The 21,632-nt window shown below is 38.9% G+C and overlaps 1 protein-coding gene across 1 annotated transcript in view; it reads left to right on the plus strand.

Annotated features, from left to right (window-relative positions):
• Positions 1–21,632, plus strand: part of CTTNBP2 (cortactin binding protein 2) — a 159,002-nt gene that overhangs the window by 44,819 nt on the left and 92,551 nt on the right. The window contains 1 exon segment of the mRNA XM_022582531.3: positions 15,762–15,986. Within this exon segment, the coding sequence (XP_022438239.2) occupies positions 15,762–15,986 (225 nt within the window).

The following is a 21,632-nucleotide window of genomic DNA, read 5'->3' on the forward strand; positions in this document are numbered from 1 at the left end:
GCTGATTGCTAGAGAGAAATGTCCCGCGCACAGACGTTGCCTGATGCATTCCCATTGAATAAATGATGTAAAGCAAAAAGAAAAGTCTAGCAGAAACGTAAATAGTTGAGCATTTTCAGCAATGTAAACCAACACAAACCTCTGATAAATGACCTATTCGATTTTATATTAGTAATACCAAACAACCTATGCACCACAGTTAATCGTGTATAAAGTATTTTCACAGCTGTTCTTGCATCACATGCAATGAAGGAAGACAAAATTGCATGATCTGAAATGGATTCTTACCCTCTTCCTGCAAATGACACTTGTCCTGCTGAGATCTGCCGGTCCCTTGGATAAGATCAGCTCTTCCCCCTCACCTGTTCCTTGCTAGGTCCCTGACTGACTTGAGGGGAGTGTCCGACCTGAAGTTTGCACATCTGCCACCATCTGTGGGGGCACACACACCGTCTTTTATTGCTGGTATGTGATGAAGTTACCCTCCAATGACTCTGCTTTCTCCCAGGGCTGCCCAGTGATCTGTGTAGTGAGTGATCCTTTTCTCTCTTGCAGCTGCGGTGGTTTTCTGGTTTGCTGCGAGGAGTACAGGAGGTACATTCTTTTAGGGACTGGGGAACATTTAATGGTGGTCAAATTACTGACGGGGTTTGAATAAAGACTGCTTTCAAACTGTCGACATTCCATTTCCCTTGATGGTTGTTGATAGGGAGTGAGTCATCTTCAGCTGGTAGACGGTGAGAATGTTGAGATCTTTCTGTTTATGTTTTCCAGATGCTTAGCAGGCCTTGTGATTGGTGAGCTGCTCTCAATGACCAGGGCTGGTTCTGTAGGGAGGGGGGAGCGGGTGCAGCACCGGGAGCAAATCGTCACCACCATCCTCTCTCTTTGTCCTGGGGAATTTTATTTTTAACTGAGTCAACTTATGTTTCCTGCAGCTGTAAGAGGGACCGTATTTTAAATTTTTGATCACAACCTCTGCCCACAGAAATTATCTATTATATTGTCCCCAGGAGACAACACCGCCTTTTTTTGTTTTTCACTTTTTAAATTTTTCGCGTGGGGATGCTTATGTTAACACTGTTCCCACACCCACTCCTGTTTCCACATTTCTTCACTTGAGTCACAGATAAGTAGGCATTTCCGGAATTATCATATTGGTGAACTACATTATTCCCAAAATATTGAAATCTTTCAAGGAAGCTGCCATACTTTCTCTTGAGGTTCTCTGTTTGTTTGTTTGGATAACTACTTGTATGTTCATCTTAGACAAGGCGTTTAATGCTGGTTTTTTTTCTTTTGTTATGAGTCAAAAGTTCTAGGTGACTAAAGCCAAATCAGAAAATGCTTCTGTGTAGCCATGATAATGCGAATAACATGCAAACGGGAGGAAAACCTGTTTGAGAATTTTCAGAACAGGAATTTGGCCCAGCAAACATGAAGAGTGTACCTGCCAAATCCCTGCCAGTGTGCTTGGTACGCAAATATTCAGTACCCAGAAGTGGTAATTGCTTCCCTGGATAGTATCAGACCACTCTACAGAAGCCTTATTTTTCAAACACTTGTTTTAAAATCAGTGGTTGAGTAAATTTTACTTTCTTTTTAATCATCAGAAGCATATCTTCTTTTTTAAAATTTTTATTGGAGTATAGTTGATTTACAATGTTGTTAGTTTGTGCTGTACAGAAAGTGAATCATTTATACATATACATATATCCACTCTTTTAGATTCTGTTCCCATATAGGTCATTACAGAGTACTGAGTAGAGTCCCCTGTGCTATACATTAGGTTCTTATTAGTTATCTGTTTTATATATAGTAGCGTGTATATGTCAATCCCAATCTCCCAGTTTATCTCTCTCCTCCCCTTCACCCTTGGTAACTATAAGTTTGTTTTCTACATCTGTGACTCTATTTCTGTTTTGTAAATAGGTTCGTTTGTACCGTTTTTTTAGATTCCACATGTAAGCGATATCATGTGATATTTGTCTTTCTCTGTCTGACTTATTTCACTCACTATGACAATCTTTAGGTCCATCCATGTCACTGCAAATGGCATTATTTCGTTCTTTTTTTATGGCTGAGTAGTATTCCATTGTACATATGTGCCACATCTTCTTTATCTATTCCTCTGTTGATGGACATTTAGGTTGCTTCCATGTCTTGGCTATTGTAAATAGTGCTGCAATGAACATTAGGGTATATGTATCTTTTCTCCGGATATATGTCCAGGAGTGGGATTGCTGGATAATATGATAGCTCTATTTTTAGTTTTTTAAGGAACCTCCATACTGTTCTCCATAGTGGCTGTATTGGTTTACATTCCCACCAACAGTGTAGGAGGGTTCCCTTTTCTCCACACCCTCTCCAGCATTTATTGTTGTAGAGTTTTTGATGATGGCCATTCTGACCTCTGTGAGGTGATACCTTGCTGTAGTTTTGATTTGCATCAGAAGCATATTTTCTTACGGATGTTCTAAGTAGTCTGTTTACCAGAAGCTACTCTTTCGCTAGTTTACTATAATGCAACAAACTTTGATAGGTTTTTTGATGGTTATATATTTTGTTGGAAAAATTCTACCAATTTATTCAGTATCTAGAAGTTTTAGAAAACAGAGCTTCAGCAAATGAGTGGCTAGTGTACATTTGTTATTTTAAGGCTACAGATAGAATATTTACATGTTGACATCTCAATTTACCCTGAGAGCTGAAAAACACATCCATTAATAAGGCAGAGCTTATAAAGTTAATGGCACAGCGGTATCTCCTTTCTGTAAATGTGCTGTTTGAGAACATATCATTGGACTTACGTTAGAACTGATTTCATGTATCAAAGAGTGGTATTGAAATAGGATTCTTTTGTATTTTGTTCTAGGTCTTTGTATTTTGCTTTGTAATCCTTTAAAAAACTCTCAAAGGACTTTGTATCTTCTCTATCCCTGGACTGTCACATTCATGTGCGTTTCTGTAAGTGTCGGACAATGAGTTCATTTCCATCCACAGGCATGTTGATTCTATTTTACTGCACGTGTAGCATCTCATGAGCGCACCCTCAGTGCTTGACCTTCCACTACACTGAGGGGTGTCTAGAATAATGGACCATTAGGAGCACAGGGCTTTTCCCTTAAGGAGTATGATGCAACCGAAGAGGCAGGATAGTTCTAAGTGTGTGAATGCACACATGAACACAATCACCCAGCATGCTAGAAGCTTGATAAACTTCTCCTGGGAGCTCTAAATAACATGGTGACTTTGGCACTGGCCTCTGACTCCCAACTTCTCATTTCTCTGATGAGATAGGCTAAAGGATATAAAAATAAGCAAAAACTCACAAGCTAGAAAGAATGCCATCATTAGTAAAATGATAGCTATTGTTTATTACACTTGCACTATTGTCCAGGCACCCAGCTAAGTGCCTTACGTGCATTATTTCATTAATCCTTCAAAACAACAGTGACAACTCTCTGGATTAAGTACTCTGTTAACTTCATATAAGTGGAAAAGACCCAGGGGAGTAAAGTAACCAGCCCGAGTGTACATACCTTGGAAGTGGCAGAGTCACTATTCAAATCCTTTCTGTCTGATCTCGGAGCCCACTCTCTCAATTGTTGTACTTGCCATGTCCTGAAAAATAAAGGAGCATCTTCTAGGTAGAATGTTTGTGTGACCACACAGAGGGATGAATGAGGACCGACCGACTCACTTCCTGGGTCCCTGCGATGCTGTCTCAGGAGGTGGACCTGTAACATTCAAAGAGCCAGCCAACTCCTACCTCCTAGGATTTGGAGAGCCGAGGACAGGCTAAGGGGTAGGTAGGGAGTTGTCACTTGAAATCCCTCTCTATGACTGTGAAGGAGAAGCATCAGAAAGAAAGGTTGCTGCAAGAACCAGAGAGCTGTCTGGGCAGTGGGGCCACTACCTAACATTCTGTCAGGACAGAGGATGCCACAGACAAGTGCTCATGCCTAGTGGACAGGTTCAGCCAAAGAGACTTCTTGTCCTTAACACACAGGCTGGGGGGCACCTAACAGGAGCCCATATCTCTCATGGGGGCTGTGGCTCTGACTTCCTGTCACTCTCAGCTGAAAGCAGCCTTGCGATGTAAATTTGCACCAGTCTGCTCACTGCTCCCAATATTAGAGGAGCATTTTCATGGCAACTGGCTGGAGAGTCAGGATATTCAGGGAGCTTCTACCTTACCTGCTTATGGATAAACACCAGATCTGGGTTGACTCCTCCTGACCCAAAGATGGAGTAAACAGAAAAAAAGAAAAGAAAGAGAAAAACCCATAGGGCCTATGAAAGATTTTGCAGCATAGAACAAGGAAGATGACACTTAAAATGCAAAGGAACAACCTACATCTGACAAAAATTATTATGAGAAACGAGTAAATTTTAGAAAGTAATTTTTAGATAGCATCTGCTTTGTGTCTTAAAATTCAAGGAAACATAGGCTCTGAAGTGAGACGGAATGGTGGGTGAGCCAGATTGTGATGGAGAGCTGACTGGCTGCACAGCTGAGGGGAAGAAAGCAGAGAATGGGGCGTGGATCTTGGAGGCAGATTGCTGGAGTGAGTCCTGGCTGCACCCCTTGTAGCCACACAACTGTGGACAAGCCCCTTGCCCTCTCAGTGCTGCAGTGCTCTTACCTGTAATGTGAGGACAGCGGTACCTACCTAATGTGGTCATTACGAGACTTCAGAATGCGCTAGGAGAATTAAAGTATCTATTAGAATTAAGGGTGAAAAAAATCAGCACTATAAAAACATTGAACCCATGACAAATTTAAGATTTCCTAGAACCCAGAGGAAGGGATTGAAGTGACAGATTAGAAATGAAGATACATGTGTGTAGAACATAGAGAATGGAGATCCACTGGGAGAAAAATTGGTGCTCCTCAGAGACTAAGACGAGTGAAATGGTTGCTGTAACCAAGGTGTAGCAGAGTCTTTAGATGAAAAAGCTACATGCCAGGAAAATACCAACCAACACCAGGAATAATCTTAAATGTTATTTATTAATTTTAAGGTTAGAAAATTGATGTAATCAGGCAGAAAAGCAGGAGGCTTACCTGAAAGGGAACAAAATCCACGTGGCCGTGGACTTGCTTCTGTGCACTGTTGGATACAGAAGGAGTCTTAGGATACCCCCTAAGAATGTTTTTACCCAAAGTAAATGTAAGAAGGAAATAGAAGTCATCTTCAGATGAGCAAAGATAGAAAATATTCCCATCCGAAAGCTGCTTGAAAAGTAAATGAACTAAAGATTTACCTAGTTGGGAATAAGCATAAAGATATTAAGTGTGGAAATAATGGTAGGAAAGTGTACAGAGAAGCAGGAAATCGGTTATTCTTACCTTTGGCTGAGGCATCAAAGTGCTTACGAGAATCTTTATAGACTTACTGATTGTGTTGGGCCAGAGCTGTGTTTGAAGAGTTACATAGATGATTCTGATGAGCAGCTAGGATTGAGAGCTACTGCTTCAGCAATTTTAGTCAAGATAAAGTATGTACTGTACAGAGATAATTAGGGAAGTGGGGATATTAACAAAGATTTGTAAAAAGTATCCCTTTATTCTCAAATTTATGGTAATTGATTTGAAAATAGAAAACTATAATATATAGAAGCAAATTTTAATAAAAGATTGTTTTCCAATGGCAAGAGTTAATTTTATGAAAAAGTTTTCTTTCCTCAAATGTGTTTTTAATTTATACATAATTTCAATCAGAGGTATCATTGCTTTAATTTTTAGAAGTTGTAAGCCTAAATTTCATCTAGAAGAATAAGCTGGTAGTATAGCAAAGAAATTCTTAGAAACTGATATTGTGAAGGAGGCTTCTCCTTTTGGTGGATAGCATTTAATAATACAAATGAAAACATTTGTACTGGAGAATTATGGATAGGAAGATAAATGAAACAGAATAAAAGATATAAAAAAGACCCAGTATTATAGAAGTAAGGCAATTCATAATAATAAAAGGATACTTCTTCACAAAGATATTATAAATGTATATGCAACTAATAACAGATCTCAAAATATCTGAAGCAAAAATTGATAGAATGAAGGGAGAAATAGGCAATTTCATAATCATAGTAGATTTTAATCTCTCTCAGTAGTTGATAGAACAATTAGTAGTTGATAGGGAAAAAGAACATAGATAATATGAACAACACTATCAACCACTTTAATTAATTGACATTTGCATTCAGTGACCTCAGTAGAATTAAATGAGAAATCAGTAACAATAAGCTATTTGGGAAAATTCCAAATATATGGAATTTTTTGGAAAAAAAAAAAACTTCAGTGTGACAAAGACAGAATCACAAATTTAGAAAATGAATTGAATGGCAGCAAAATACATCAAAATATTTGAAATACAGCTAAAACAATGTTGAGAGGGAAATTGAGAGACTTAAATGCTTGTATTAAAAAGAAGAAAGATCTAGAAATCAGTGACCTAAGATTCTACAGTAAGAAACTACAAGGAGGAGAACAAAGTGAACACTTAAGTAGAAGGAGATTTTTGTTGTTGTTGTTAAAGATAAGCAATTAAGAAAATACAAAATAGACAATACAGAAAATTAATGAAGCCAAAAGCTGGCTATTGAAAAAAATCAACAGAATTGACATATTCCTGGCTAAAATGAGCAAGAACAAAAGAACACAAATCACCAATATTAGGAATGAAAAAAAAGGATTATCACTATAGATCCTACAGATAGTAAAGTGATATTAAGTGAATACTGTGAACAACTCCAACACCCCAGGGGAAGTGGTCACATTTCTTGAAAGATACAACTTACAAAATTGATACAAGAAGAAATAAAAAATCCAAATGGCTCTGTATCTATTTTAAAAATTCATTATTAAAAACCTTCCCCTAAAGAAAACTTCAGACCCAAATGGTTTCACTGGTAAATCCTATCAAACATTCAAAAAATAAATAATACTAATATACACAAAACTTTTCAGAAAATACAGGAGGGGGCATCGTGGCCCGACTCATTTTTTGAGGTTGGTGGTATCCTAATCTCCAAACTGACAAAGATATTTTAAAAATACAGAAGAAAAACATGGACCAATCTCTCTCATAACTATAGATGCAAAAACACTACTGCTGGTGGGAATAAAATTGGTGAACACCTGACGAGGAATTTGGTAATGTATTTCAAAAGTCTTCATTATGGTGAGGTATGTTCCCTCAATGCCCACTTTCTGGAGAGTTTTTTTGTTTTTTAATCGCAAATGGATGTTGGATTTTGTCAAAAGCTTTTTCTGTGTCTATTGAGATGATCATATGGTTTTTATTCGATCTGTTAATGAGGTGTATCACACTGATTGATTTGTGGATACTGAAAAACCCTTTCATACCAAAATGTTTTTATTTTTTAACCCAGTAATACTGCCTCAGTGAATTTTATAAATATTCCCACAGGTTTACCTCCAGGTATGTTAGAACAATTAAAAGTGAAATAAGTGGGCTTCCCTGGTGGCGCAGTGGTTGGGAGTCCGCCTGCCGATGCAGGGGACACGGGTTCGTGCGGCGGTCTGGGAGGATCCACGTGCCGCAGAGCAGCTAGGCCAGTGAGCCATGGCCACTGAGCCTGCGCATCCGGAGCCTGTGCTCTGCAATGGGAGAGGCCACGACAGTGAGAGGCCGGCGTACCACACACACACACACACAAAAAGTGAAATAAGTGATAAACAATGAGCTTTTTTAGTGTGTAAGGGTTCATTTATGGAATACTATTAAAATATTGATATAGATCATTGAAGTGGGAACTGTTTAGCAAACTAAATGAGAAAGTTTGCTTAAAATATATTCCCTTAAGTCCTTGATAGCTATTTTTAGTACGTGCTTGGAAAAAATAAGTTGTAGAGTACCAGGCAAACTTAATAGTAACTACTTTCTGATGATTGAATCATGGATTTTTTTTTTCTTTTTCCCTTTTATCATATTTTCCCAAGTTCAGCAAACGTGTATTATTTTAAATAAAAAAATAGTTCAAATATGCTTATAGATGTGGCTAAACACACTTATTTAGTTTTTTATTAATGTTGAGTAATAGTGCCTCTTTTATGAAATTTAAAATTATTGATTTTTGATATGAAAAGTTTGTTTCTAGTCAAGGGTCATTGAGAATGACTAATCCCAGTAATAGAAGCTATTACTTCTATCAGCCTTAAATAAGTAATTGGTACATGTGGTGTATTGTACTGGTAGTACAGAGACATAAAAGGCATGGTTTTAACTGTCTAGTAGAGGTAAAGATATAGCTAATTGTAGCAATTAACTGCCCAGGGCAGAGTTGGCAGGTCGTTCATCTGTGCTCCAGTTCTGACTGATGGGTGGTGACTGCCTGGAGAGATGTATTAAGACAAATTGGGAGGCCATTCCTGGATTCGGCGTAAAGTGTGCTGGTAGTTTAATAAATGTCTACTCCGAGCAAGGGAGCAGAACAGCGAGGCATTGTGTACGATTCTTGACCTAGTTAGGCAATAAAGGTAATCTTATTTTTACAGATGAGCGTGGGCCACTGAGATGAGCACTGATGGGTGTGTGCAAGGTGGTAAATTGCAGGCAAGGTCAACGGTAAAGGATTAGGAGATTAGCTCTGGCTCTGGCTTCTGTGAAATCAAGCCATTTCATAGATTCTGTTAGAATGGTCTACATTTCTGTGAGAAAATTGGTGGTTTATTGAAGTATGACTTCCAGATTTTAGCCTCAGGAACCAGATAAATCTAAGTCAGTCTTGATATATTATTCACGATATTCATTATGTAAATGTATTCCTAGCATGACAGTTTCTGCACATCCAGATTATTTTGTCCATGAGCAGGTAGGATGTTATGGCCGCAAGGTTGGGGCATAAGAGTGGGAGGGGAGAGAGCAGGGAAAACTTGCCTCTTCTCTGTCATACTCCTCCTGCATTGCAGGAAAGCTCACGCGATGCCATGACATGCCTTCATTTCTGTGTCCCGTGTATGTCTTGCCACATATAAGCAATGTCTGAAATGTGTTCACTCAGCTGAACTATTTAGACTTTTTGACATTTTATTCTTATTCCAGGAAGTTTTATCTTGTTCCTGGCTAGTGAATTTCTAAGCCTTTGTAATCATTGAAGGGCAGTGACTGTCCTTCTCCAAAAGACTGTGTAACTTTCACATAGCTGTTCCCACCCTCTGGGCTCTACTTAACCACTGTGTGTGTGTGTGTGTGTGTGTGTGTGTGTGTGTTGTATATGTAAACCCACTCCCAGAATATTTCACCCCTCTTAGAGTGAGATTTATTTGCAACTAGGATTTTTTCCCCTTACTTCTTAGAAGAGCTCTTAATTTTAGTTTCAAAAACATTTTGGGTCTACTGGAACTTCTTACCACTAAGACAGAGATTTAGAACTAGATAGATGAATTTTTGTGTTGGCTTCTTGGAAAAATATGTATTTTCCATCCCTCTTGATTTAGAAGCCAACAGCCTTCCTGATTTTTGAGACCCCTGCTCCCCATTTCTACCATTTCAGCCGATGTTTGAAACACAGCCAGAGGCAGATTTCACTCCAGTCCAGTGCAGCCTATTGTATCTTTGGAACAGCTTTGACCCTTAAACATTCCTTATTATAATGGTGATAATTCTGTTCCTTGGGAATCAGGTAAATAGTTAAATACCTCTTTAAACATGAAATGACTTCAGATATTGAAAGAATGCTATCGTGCTGCTCTAAGTCTTTTAAGCATTCCTATTTTCTTTTGATACTCAGTTCTGTTTTCAGGTCCTTCTTCTATTGATCATTCTTTAAATATTTCACCCAGAAGAGAGCCCAGCAGTCCAGGGATTGTCTAGTTCTGACAGTTATTTTCTATTAATTAATGAAGCCTGATGTGGAGTCCTGATTTGAGGTGTGGTGGAGGAACAGTGTTCATTTCATGGTTCAATCCTTGAATGTAGTATTGATTGCAGCCCCTAAGTGATTTTCATACTTGCCTCTGTGTTTCTACTCAAGAACTGACTCATATTTATTCCTGTGAAAGTCCATCTTGTCAGATTGGGTTCATCATTTCGACCGTCCCTCCCTTGCAGTTTTGTATCATTGGCATCCACGACAGTGGCCACTGTGTTGAGTAGGCTGGAGCTGAGGACAGAATTCCTCTGCAGTCTTCTTGCAGTTAGATCTCTATTAACGCTAGTGGGTTTTGGGTTTGGTTTTTTAATTTTTAGGTAGTCAGTGCTTTTTGATAATATGCTTTTGGGGAAGAGCATATTTAGAAACTATTTTTCTTATTGAACTGTATTTTGCACTTGCATAAAATCTCTGAAGAATCTTGGGGGAAAAACGATTAAGTTTGATTACATTATGTTAGTATATGGTCAGTAACAATGAAAGTACGTATAGAGCATATGGAAAGCTGTTAACTACTTAGAATATTGTCATATTTTTGTCTTTCAAACTTTATTTCTTTGTATCGGTTTGAATAGTGTTGTAAACAATACTTATTTTTGAAGCCTTTTCTAGTGTTCCATAATACTCTAGTCATAATTAAAAAATACTTCAGTGAGTAGGCTTTGGAGAAAGACTGCCTAGGTTGAATACCAGCTCCTGTTGAAATGACCTTGGGAGAGTAAGTTAATCTTTTCTGAGCTTCAGTCTGCTTATCTATAAAATGTGAATTTAAAAAGTGGCTATCTTCTGGACTTAGTTTTAGGAGAAAGTGAGTATGAAAACCTAGCAATAAAAAATATGCTCTCGGGCTTCCCTGGTGGCGCAGTGGTTGAGAGTCCGCCTGCCGATGCAGGGGACACAGGTTTGTGCCCCGGTCTGGGAAGATCCCACATGCCGCGGAGCGCCTGGGCCCGTGAGCCATGGCTGCTGAGCCTGCGCGTCTGGAGCCCGTGCTCCGCAACGGGAGAGGCCACAACAGTGAGAGGCCCGCGTAACGCGAAAAAAAAATGCTCTCAGTAAAAGTTATCTTTTATAAGTATTGATATTTTTTAATGTTACAAAATCATTCCAGCTTTTCATAAGACAGAATAATTTTAGCTACAAGTTTGTCAATATGTTTTAAAATTAATCGGTGATATGTTTTAATTGTGACTTACAATCCAAGTTGTAGGGTTTTTTACCTAAGAGGATTACATGCTTCATTAATCATTAGTAATGGCCATGGTTTTATTTCTTGCTTGTGATTTTTTCAAGATTCTGTAAAGCTTCACATTCTAATGAAATTATATTTTTACTTATCAGTGTAGCCGGTTTTAAGAATTTAAGTCTGTTTTCATAATTATAGTTAGCCTGTGTCTTCAAATGACTCATTACCCTGAAATGCATTTCATTCTCAAGTAATTCTGATGCATAAACCAAGAAGTTACCTGCAGATTCAGCTCTTCCTTTTTTTTAAGGATCGGCCTCTTCAAGCACAGTATGATACACATTTGAAGTCCTTTTTTATTACACAGTCTCCTTAAATATTAACACTTGTATATATTGTTGATCTGCCCTTTTTAAAAGTAATGTGGTACATTCAAAATTAAGCACTCTGTTACAAAGAAAGATCTGCTAAGAAAGGTATACTTCTTACAAGAATGTTATAAGAAATAAACATTAATAGTTGAAAAATGAGAACCCCTGCTTCTAACTTTAAGACAAGGATATAAAAAATGCATGTTGAATATATGTAACATGTATAAATAAATTCCTATATGGCTATAGAGTAGAATTATTACCTGGCATCTCTTAAAGCAGGGGTCGCCAACCCCCCAGGCTGCACAGCAGGAGGTGAGCGAGGGTGAGCGAGTGAAGCTTCATCTGCCACTCCCCATTGCTCCCATTACTGCCTGAACCATCCATTTCCCCTGCCACCCCCCAGTCCGTGGAAAAATTGTCTTCCACAAAACCAGACCCTGGTGCCAAAAAGGTTGGGGACTACTGTCTTAAAGCAATAAACATGGGATCAGGGGTCAGTTTAATGGAATGTATAAAATCTTTCACATTCATTTTACCTGAGGTTTCCAGGCTTTTAGGAACTTTAAAAGAAAATGAAGTCATATTAGTTGTGTATACTCTAGGGGTCCTAGAGACAAATGAGGCTGCTTCATTGATCTCGTTTTGAAAATGAAAGATACTGGGGACAAAGTTGCATAGATTGTTAGCCCTACTTCTTCCCTTAAAAGAAGCTAATGTATGTGTCTTGAACTTCGTCATAAAGGTTAAGCGTCAGCCTATATTGGCAAAGCAAATGAGTTGGCAGTTTTATGTTTATGATCCTGTAGACATATAATTATACAACATTTTCAGCAGAAAAAAAAATTGCCCACACTTGACAATGCCACAGTTAAAGCTAGTAATTTTAAAATAAAGCCAAAATACAACGAAAAATACATGCAAAACTTTCACAGTAGTAACAAGAAAAAGTATTAAAAATTTTCAGGGGACTTTCCTGGTGGCACAGTGGTTAAGAATCCGCCTGCCAATGCAGGGGACACGGGTTCAAGCCCTGGTCAGGGAGGATCCCACATACAGCAGAGCAACCGAGCCCGTGTGCCACAACTACTGAGCCTGCGCTCTACAGCCCGCGAGCCACAACTACTGAGTGCAAGTGCCACAACTACTGAGCCCACACACCTAGAGCCCATGCTTCGCAACAAGAGAAGCCACTGCAATGAGAAGCCTGCACACCACAACAAAGAGCAACCCCCGCTCTCCGCAACTAGAGAAAGCCCACGTGCAGCAATGAAGACCCAATGCAGACAAAAATAAATAATTAACTTAAAAAATTTTTTCAGACCATAAAATCTGTTTAAACTGGAAATAGCCTATGATATATGTGTTTACCTCTTATATAAAAGTTAATTTTAACCCATTTATCAAAAGTTCACTCTGATTTAAGAATAACGTGTGTGGTTAAGAAATGGCTTGAGTTAGTGTTACAGATATTGTACATCATAAAATACGTTGGATGTGTAAGTAGACATCAGGTAATTTTAACTGGTTGTTAAAATGTAAGTTTCAGCAGGGGACCCATAGTGATATTAGTTACTAAAATGAGGACCAAGATGCAAAATTTTCAGAAGACAGTTTGAAATCCAGCTTTGACTTTTAAATTCCTTACCCACTTTAAGGGTATAAAAATACCTAATTTTTGGAGATTAAAGAGAGAAAGGTTTTTATGAAAGAGCATTTCTCTGGAGAGAATGCTGGGCATCCCCCCATTTAGTTGCTTTTCCCTTCACCTCAAGAGGAAAGTGCTTCAGCCAGACTATTTAATGACTTACTAGGTTTCTCATTATGAGGTCTTGGTGCTCTGAGTGGAGGTGGGGCTGAAAAAAGCAGGCATTCTGTGGAAATGACAAAAAGGTGGTTGCAGTGGTCATCTTGCACTCCCAGATTTTCTTTAAATGAAGATTCAGGAGTGTTTCCTATAGACTAGGTTGGGCCATAGGCATCAAAGAGTAGGAATGAGATTGATTCAGATCCAGTTCAGTAGAGAAGTCTGGAGAACATGGAACCTCAGCTGACAAAAAACTGGATTCTAGATGCTACAGAAGATATGTATGCAAGGCTGGCTTCATGGGTGTGCAGGCTGTGTCACAAAGGGCCATGCACGTAGAAGGACCCTAGACTTGGTTAAAGGATATGCTGTTACCATCTTGAAATTCTTAATAACTTTTAGCAAAGAGCCCATGTTTTCATCTTGTACTGGGCTCTGCAGGTTATGTAGTCTGTCCTAAATTTATGAGTTACATTGGGGAAACTGTAGATGAAGGGTCCCCAGCAGTGAGAAGGGGGGTGTGGCTTTCTCAAGCTACCAAGCACTTCATGGGAAAAGAGTAGGCTTTAAGTATTTGCCACACCCAGTTGGTAAGGCTAGTTTCTCGACTGAACCAGTCAGGTAGAATGCTCCTGTTCTCTCACCTCCATCTTCATCATCTTCCTCTACCTCTGGTCCCTTCCAACCCAGAGAGGACTAAAACAGCTGAGAAAGAGGGGGAGAAGATTGGATAAAAGAGAGATTTTCTTTTCTTTTTTTTTTTTTTTTTTTTTTTTTTGCGGTACGCGGGCCTCTCATCGTTGTGGCCTCTCCCGCTGCGGAGCACAGGCACCGGACGCGCAGGCTCAGCGGCCATGGCTCACGGGCCCAGCCGCTCTGCGGCATGTGGGATCTTCCCGGACCGGGGCACGAACCCGTGTTGCCTGCATCGGCAGGCGGACTCTCAACCACTGCGCCAGCAGGGAAGCCCAAGATGGGTTTTCGTAAACGCTTCCTTCCCAGGTGGTGCAGATCTTAGCTGGGGAAGGGAAGCCATCATACCACTGAAGTTGGATATTCTAATAACCAAATTGAGAGTTTTATATTTTAAAGTGACTATAGGAATTGTATTAGATAAAAGTAATTAGAAAAACCATGGGGGCTATCCCAAGTTTTCATCCAGAGGTGGGGGATGAACTACTGCATTGAATAAAAATTAATAGAAAAGTGAAGGACAGAATGAAATTGCTTTTGTAATTGCATCTCTGAAGTGATACTTATTCAGCTTATCGATTACATAATTGAATTTGAAGAATCTAGAAATACGAAATGCTTTTTGATTCATAAACCACTTTGACTTTTAAGTGTAAAATGATCCTCTGAAAGCTAGCTTAAATTTATGGTGAAATTGGACTTTTCTTAAATTGTATTTCCTAATCTAATTTGGTAATAGGAGAAGAAACATTAGATTTTCCCAGTTTTGCACTTGTGTTTATCTAGTTTTTGGCTTGCTGATAGTGGTCTCAAAATGGAAAAGTTGAGTTAGTCAACGCAGTTGCCTTTAAATTAAGGAAATGTATGTAATATTTCTTCTGAAAGCATGTTTAACATTTTGGACAGTTAAGCTTGATTTATTGTAATTTAGTTTTTCCACTGGCAGTGACTTAGAATAATTTTTTCTGGTAGCTATTCCAAATGACCTGAGTTAGGAAACTGTTGCTTGTTTTCAATACATTTCTACTGCTCTTTTCCATATTATGCAAAGGCCATTCACTGTAGGCTAATTATAGAAAATTGTATTTAGTGCCAAGTGGATGTGAAATTTACTTCAACGCTGATGGACTGACATTTAAAGTAAAATGAGGCTATGTTCTTTCCTGGGACTCTGAACTATATTTTAATGTCCTTCAATGATGAGAAGACATTTACATCTTCCTAATTTTCTGGAGGTTTTTTTTGTAGTTGGTTACACTTCACAAAATGTGAATATTGTGATTTTTGACATAAAAAATTCATGAAATATTTTCTTCTTCAAATATTTATAAAATTCTTTCTGTCTGTATAAAACTTGGAGATTTATATTTTGTGATTTAACGTGACGAGGATTATGTGTAATATAAGTTCGATAAACATATTATTTTGTTTTTGAATTTTTGCTAAAAGTTATTTTGTTGTTGATGTTTTTTATTTTACTCTAAATGAGAACAGACTGTACCTAAAATTCAGATCCTTGAAGGAGTAGGCGTCATGGGAAAAACTGTATTTGCAACTTTTGTAATTTAAAAGACAATATTCCAAAGGAAGAAAATTTGAAAGTAGACTGAGTGGCATGGCAGGCTGGTCAGGCTTTGGGGTCACAGTCCCCTTACCTCTCACTCACCACCTGACATCACATGTAAGCTATTACTCATGACAGTTGTGAATACCATTTGGAGCAGTAATCACAGAACCTTCGTATAAATAGCCTTCTGTATATTTTCATTTATTTCTTGAATACATTCCTCTGATTTTGTTCTAGGCTCGCAGGAAGGAGGTATTTATCCAGGAACGGTATGGGAGATTTAATTTAAATGACCCGTTCCTGGCACTGCAGAGAGACTATGAAGCAGGTGCTGGCGATAAAGAGAAGAAGCCAGTTTGTACCAACCCCCTCTCCATCCTCGAAGCAGTCATGGCCCACTGCAGAAAAATGCAAGAAAGGATGTCCACACAACTGGCTGCTGCAGAGAGCAGACAAAAGAAGGTATTGAGACTTTCAAACAATTCTTTTTCCCATAACACAGTGTAGAATGAAGAGACCATCTCTGAGGTTGTTGTTTTGTTCTTAAATATTTTCAAGAAGAGTTGGGATAGGGACTTAGAAATTCAAACTACTGACAAATTCTGGTGGCCCTTCTCAAATGTAACTCAAAATAAATATAACACTAAATCATAAAAGAAGTATGACAAATTATGTTTCCCATAATATTTACTGTATGCTTTCATTAAAATAATGGATTTTTTTTTTGGGAGGGGATGGATTTCCCTTTCCTAGTGCCCTAAGACATGCTTAACTGTTAGATGAGTGATCCAGTAATGCAACCAGGACTGATCATATGGTGGCATCCCCAACTTAGTTTATCCAACTTTTGTCTCCAGTATTTCTTTGCAACTAGAAATTATTTTTTTTTTGAAAATGAAAATAATATGAGAATAGAATGAAAGTTTGCATAGTATACGCAGTCTCACAACATGTCATCTTGAAGTTCTGGTTCATCTCAGACTCACCTCTGGGGTTTGGTGGTGTGTCTGCTGCAGACCTCCAGGCTCCTATTCACATGTGTTTCATTTAAACCAGCCTCCTCCCCCCTTCTCACCTCCCGCACCACACACATACATATTATTGCACATGAACATGTGCTTCAAAGATTCCTAAGTGATAAAAGCTTACGGCGATCAGCCATAAGTAAATAGAAGTTTAAATTTTGTCCTTCTCATATGCTTCTGAGACTACTGATTCCCTTTATTAGAAAAGAGAGTGAGGAAATCAGAGAAGGTAATGATGTCTAATTACTAGAATTAAAAGTAACATGTTCTTCCAACCATTATTAAAGCATAAATTAAAATGTTTCTTCTGTTTGTCCTTTTCAGAGAACTTATAATAGCTCACATTTAACACCTGGTTAACAATTAACCTGAATGCACTATACTGTATAAATGTCTATGATACTGTCATTGAATGTGTAGGTTTTCTCCCTGTAATTGTATCCTTGCATTAACATATATATGCCAGCATTCTGGTATAGGTGTTGAATAAAAGCAAACCTTTTGCTCAGTATGCCACAGGGTAGGAAACTAAAGCACTGGGTAAAATAGTAAAGAATAGAAGGCCTTCCCTGCCTGGGAGACCGAATCACACGGTTTTACACTGGACACTGCACACCCTCTACAAAGCCCTGCAGACAACCACTGAGGTCTCTGGAGCTTTTCAAAAATCCCCACAAACCGCATAAGCAAGAGCCAGTGTGTTTCCGCTGATGTCACTAAAACTCATTTGTATGTCTTGGATGAGACACATTTCAATTATGTTCTTAATGTGTCAAATGAGCTATTTCATGATAAAGTACATCTGCTCGGTTTTATGCTGTGTTATCAAAAATCAAGAAAATTTTTTTTATTGTAGTTTTCGTTCAATACATAAAATGCATGCTTTCCTAAATTTTACTTGTTTTGCATTGTATCTATCATTCCTCTTATAAGAGAGAAGAAAAGAAATTCACGTCGAATTGAATCAAAGATTTTATTATCTAGTTGATTTTTTTTAAATCAGCTTACATCCTGTTTATTTCTGAATGACTGGGTCATTTCCAACCTGGCTGGAAGTGAAAGGAAATTGTTTCTGTCCTAGGGGTCCTGAGAGGCTAGTATGAAATGAGCCAGTGATCTGTCTCCCGCCTATAATGGGGATACAGGGGTCCTTTATGGCCAAATTCACTGGCTGTGCAGTCTCAGTGAAGGGTCTGTCCGAGAGGCAGTGCTACCCTTTGTCCCTAAAGGATATTCTATTACGGTAGATTGTAGCATATGAGAAGAGTTACAGTTTGTACTCTTATCCCAAGTCTTTATTTATAAAGAAAGTATTAGAGCAGCTAATAAGGCCAGTAACAACAAAGTCATTTTAGCAACAAAATTACCTGTCACCTTTACTCTTGAAATTAAATATATTAACCAAACATCTTCAGTTCTCTTGCGTGTAGAGTAAATTGGAGCTTTAGAAATCTAAAAGCATTAAGACACAAAAATCCATTATTTTAAATGAGTCCAGGTCTTTAAATCACTGCCACAGCAAAAGTCAGGGAAAGCAAAGTTCCCATTATCTACAATCAAGTATTTATTATCTGACACTGGGCATAGCTCTGTGGTGATTCTAAGACATTTGGCCTGAACGCTGCTCTGGTTGCCCTCTCAAGGCGGGAGAAGAGACTTCGTGCTCATTGATGCGTTGGTTCCTGCTGAGACTACTAATAGGAGGGTTAACTGTTTGGTAATTTGTGTGCCAGGAAAATTTGGGCAAGAGTCAATTTGGCAAATGGCCTGAGCCTCAAGCCACTTTGAATAAGCTAATGAGTAATCATCATGGGGAACTTTGCCTCTGATAATATACTCCCCCGTTTAGAACCAGTAACCTAGGGTGCTTGTTATTTGCGTTTTTATTATTTATCTTATGCACAATCTGTTAATACAGCTTCTTTTCTAATTTATTTTCGGTCATTTTATGCATACATAGTATAATTTCTAGCCCTGAGATAGGAAAGATCTTTTAATTTGATCAGAGCCTTTAAAAGAAAGAAGCCAAAATAACAACTAGGAAATTCAGAAGGGGACAGTTTTTTTCACCAGAGGAAAAACTAAATGTAGTTTTGTGTATTAGACAGAGCTCCTTCTAGGCGGCCGCTCAGTATGATGTGGTCCGCTGCATGCTGGTAGCTGCGTCAGGCAGAATTTGTAGTTGCGAGCAAGTGAATCCAGTATTCTTGAGTTAAGCAGAAACAGCATTTATTTGTTCGCTTACAGCATGGTAGAGCATGACTGGGAGAACTAGGGGACAAGCTTGTACCAGCCAGCATCACTGACAAATGCTCACCGTAGATCTAGTGTGCCGTGGCTGATCCTTCTGCTGAGAGCTAGATACTGAAGTTTGTTGACGCCAGACAGCACCACTGCCATCACTGCTCTGGGTCTTGAGTGGTGCCTCCCCCTGGCCCTGCTTCTTTGCATTACTTATTTCCTAGTTGAAGCCTAAGAGCAGGTGCATTTGATTGGCCAACCTTAGGCCCCATGCCCTCTCCTTAGCTACAAGACTGGGAAAGCAACTATTGGCCATATTTAACTACTATAGGAGAGAACAAGAGGTGGAGAATTCTCCTGACATAGGAAGGAGTTTCAGGTGCTAGACGACCAAAGAAATGACAAATGGACGAGAAAAGAGCAATCAAAATAATGCGTTTTGTTTATTTCATATGCCTTTTTCTTCCCATTATAAATAATTGTAATTTGTTTTGCCGTTTGTATTCACTGTTTTCTACTTCATTATATAATGGTTATAACATACAAATATAATTTAATTTTAAATTGTTTTCATGATTTTCATTCAAGGATAACATGGTAGAGAAACAGCTAAAATAACATTTTTAGGAAGAATGTTTAGGACGCTTTGTACATGAATGATTGTTTTTAGCTCCTTCCTCTTTTTTTTTTTTTTTTTTTTTTTTTTTTGCGGTACGCGGGTCTCTCACTGTTGTGGCCTCTCCCGTTACGGAGCATAGGCTCCGGACGCGCAGGCTCAGCGGCCATGGCTCACGGGCCCAGCCGCTCTGCAGCATGTGGGATCCTCCCGGACCGGGGCACGAACCCGCGTCCCCTGCATCGGCAGGCGGACTCTCAACCACTGCGCCACCAGGGAAGCCCCTGAGTCTTTTTTGTATAACTCATTATTACGTTTCAAGATGCATTTGGACTCCCCAGGAGCACTGCAGAGTGGGCATTAAGGGGAGCTGGAGACTGAGGTCTGCAGCTCTGAGCAGGGATTTAGAGGAGAGAACAACTTGCCTCATCCATGTCTTCCCTTCTCTCTTTTGAAACTAGATCAAGAGAAAGGGGCACTTCGTCCCAACTTACCCTTCCCCCTCCCCGTGTCCTCAAGTCCATTCTCTGTCTGCGTCTTTATTCTTGTCCTGCCCCTAGGTTCATGAGAACCATTTTTTTAGAGGGGTGGGATAGGGAGGGTGGCAGGGAGATGCAAGAGGGAGGGGATATGGGGATATATGTATACGTATAGCTGACTCACTTTGTTATACAGCAGAAACTAACACAACATTGTAAAGCAATTATACTCCAATAAATATGTTAAAAAAAAAAAAAAAAGAGGAAGGGGCAGATGAGAACTACAGAGCCCAACTGCTGACTGGTAGCTCCAGCCCCTATAAAGAAGAAAATCTCAATATATTTCATCGTTATGTATTTGTTTACCAGGATGGGCAGGTGCCAGTGAGGGTGACCGTGTGGAAAAGAGGACAAGGGTGCAGTGAGTGTTAAAAGACGTGAGGGAGTAATAAAGAATATAATAAAATGTCATAAGAATATTTTGTGGTTGTGACAGACATGTAGTCTGCTTTCTCATTTTACAAATGACCATAATTGCTTGCCTCTCTCTTTTACACTTTGATTTAGAACTGATCGCCTTTACATTGCTGCTCTGTTCCACCTACAGAGCTTTTCCTTTCATTCTGGAAAAACAGTTGTTCGGTGCTCCCTTCATTCAGAGCTCCCAGTCTGGGTGCTGTTCTTGGAGCAGCCACCCACTTCCTCACTACCAGTGAAGTTGTGTTAGTTCTTCTAAGCTCTTCCACATAATCCGCTGCTTTTTGCAAAAGGCTTTGGTAATACTGCTCCATGCAAAATTCCCCTTCAGCCATTACTTGGAAGTGGTTATGAGTAGATATAAATTGGACAGTAGTAGAACAGAGCCAGCTGGAACTCGGTAGTCTTTATACACAAGAAGCTGTGGTTCCTTTATAATCTCCTCAGTGTGCAGTTTAGTTGGGGGTGTCTGTTCCTACCCCTACCCATCAGGTCCACAGTCCGTGGATCACTGCTCAAAATTGTCCCAGATTTGGTCAGTGAGAGCCCTTTCAAGCTACTCCTTTTGATATATTCCCATCATCCTTTGAGCACTTCCTTATTTTCTTACAGCAGGGTATTTTTTTCTTGCAGGCTCATCGTACACTTTTCTTTTTCCAACCCCTGCAATTAGCTCTTACTCCCAGAAGCTGTTACTTCCATTCCTTTTTAATGGAAAATAGTGTTTAGAAATGAAACTAAAGCTAGGAAATTATGTATAATTATCATATTTATACATATATTTTATATACACACAAATCTATATTTTATTTATCTATAGTTCTGTCTGTATGAAACCATGAGTTCATACTTATATTGACACCTCTGATTCTAATCCAAAACCATAGGGGGTACATTCTTGTCCTTTCTCTATTTAAAACTAACTTCTCCAACAGTGAGAAAGCTGAAACCCATTATACTTCAATATATTACTCATGTACTCCAGCCTAGAACACACAGAGAGTAGTTTCAGAATTGTTAATCCATAGCACAATAAAAAGCAAACATGCAAACCTGGAATTTACTATTGTTTATAGCTTTTAAAGAGATATTTACATTAAAGTGAAATTTACATCTTAAACACACAAATTGATGTTTTAAAAATGCATACACTTGTGTAAGCTGTACCCCTTACAAGATAGAAAATGTTAACATTACCCTAGAGAGTTTCCTGGAGTGTCTTCTCCATAAATCCCTCCCCCACTTTAGGCAGCCACTGAACACTCTTCTG

The sequence above is a fragment of the Delphinapterus leucas genome, chromosome 9, assembly GCF_059928025.1.
Source record: "Delphinapterus leucas isolate spDelLeu-1000000601 "Yukka" chromosome 9, BTC_Dleu_Yukka2, whole genome shotgun sequence".
Lineage (NCBI taxonomy): Eukaryota > Metazoa > Chordata > Mammalia > Artiodactyla > Monodontidae > Delphinapterus > Delphinapterus leucas.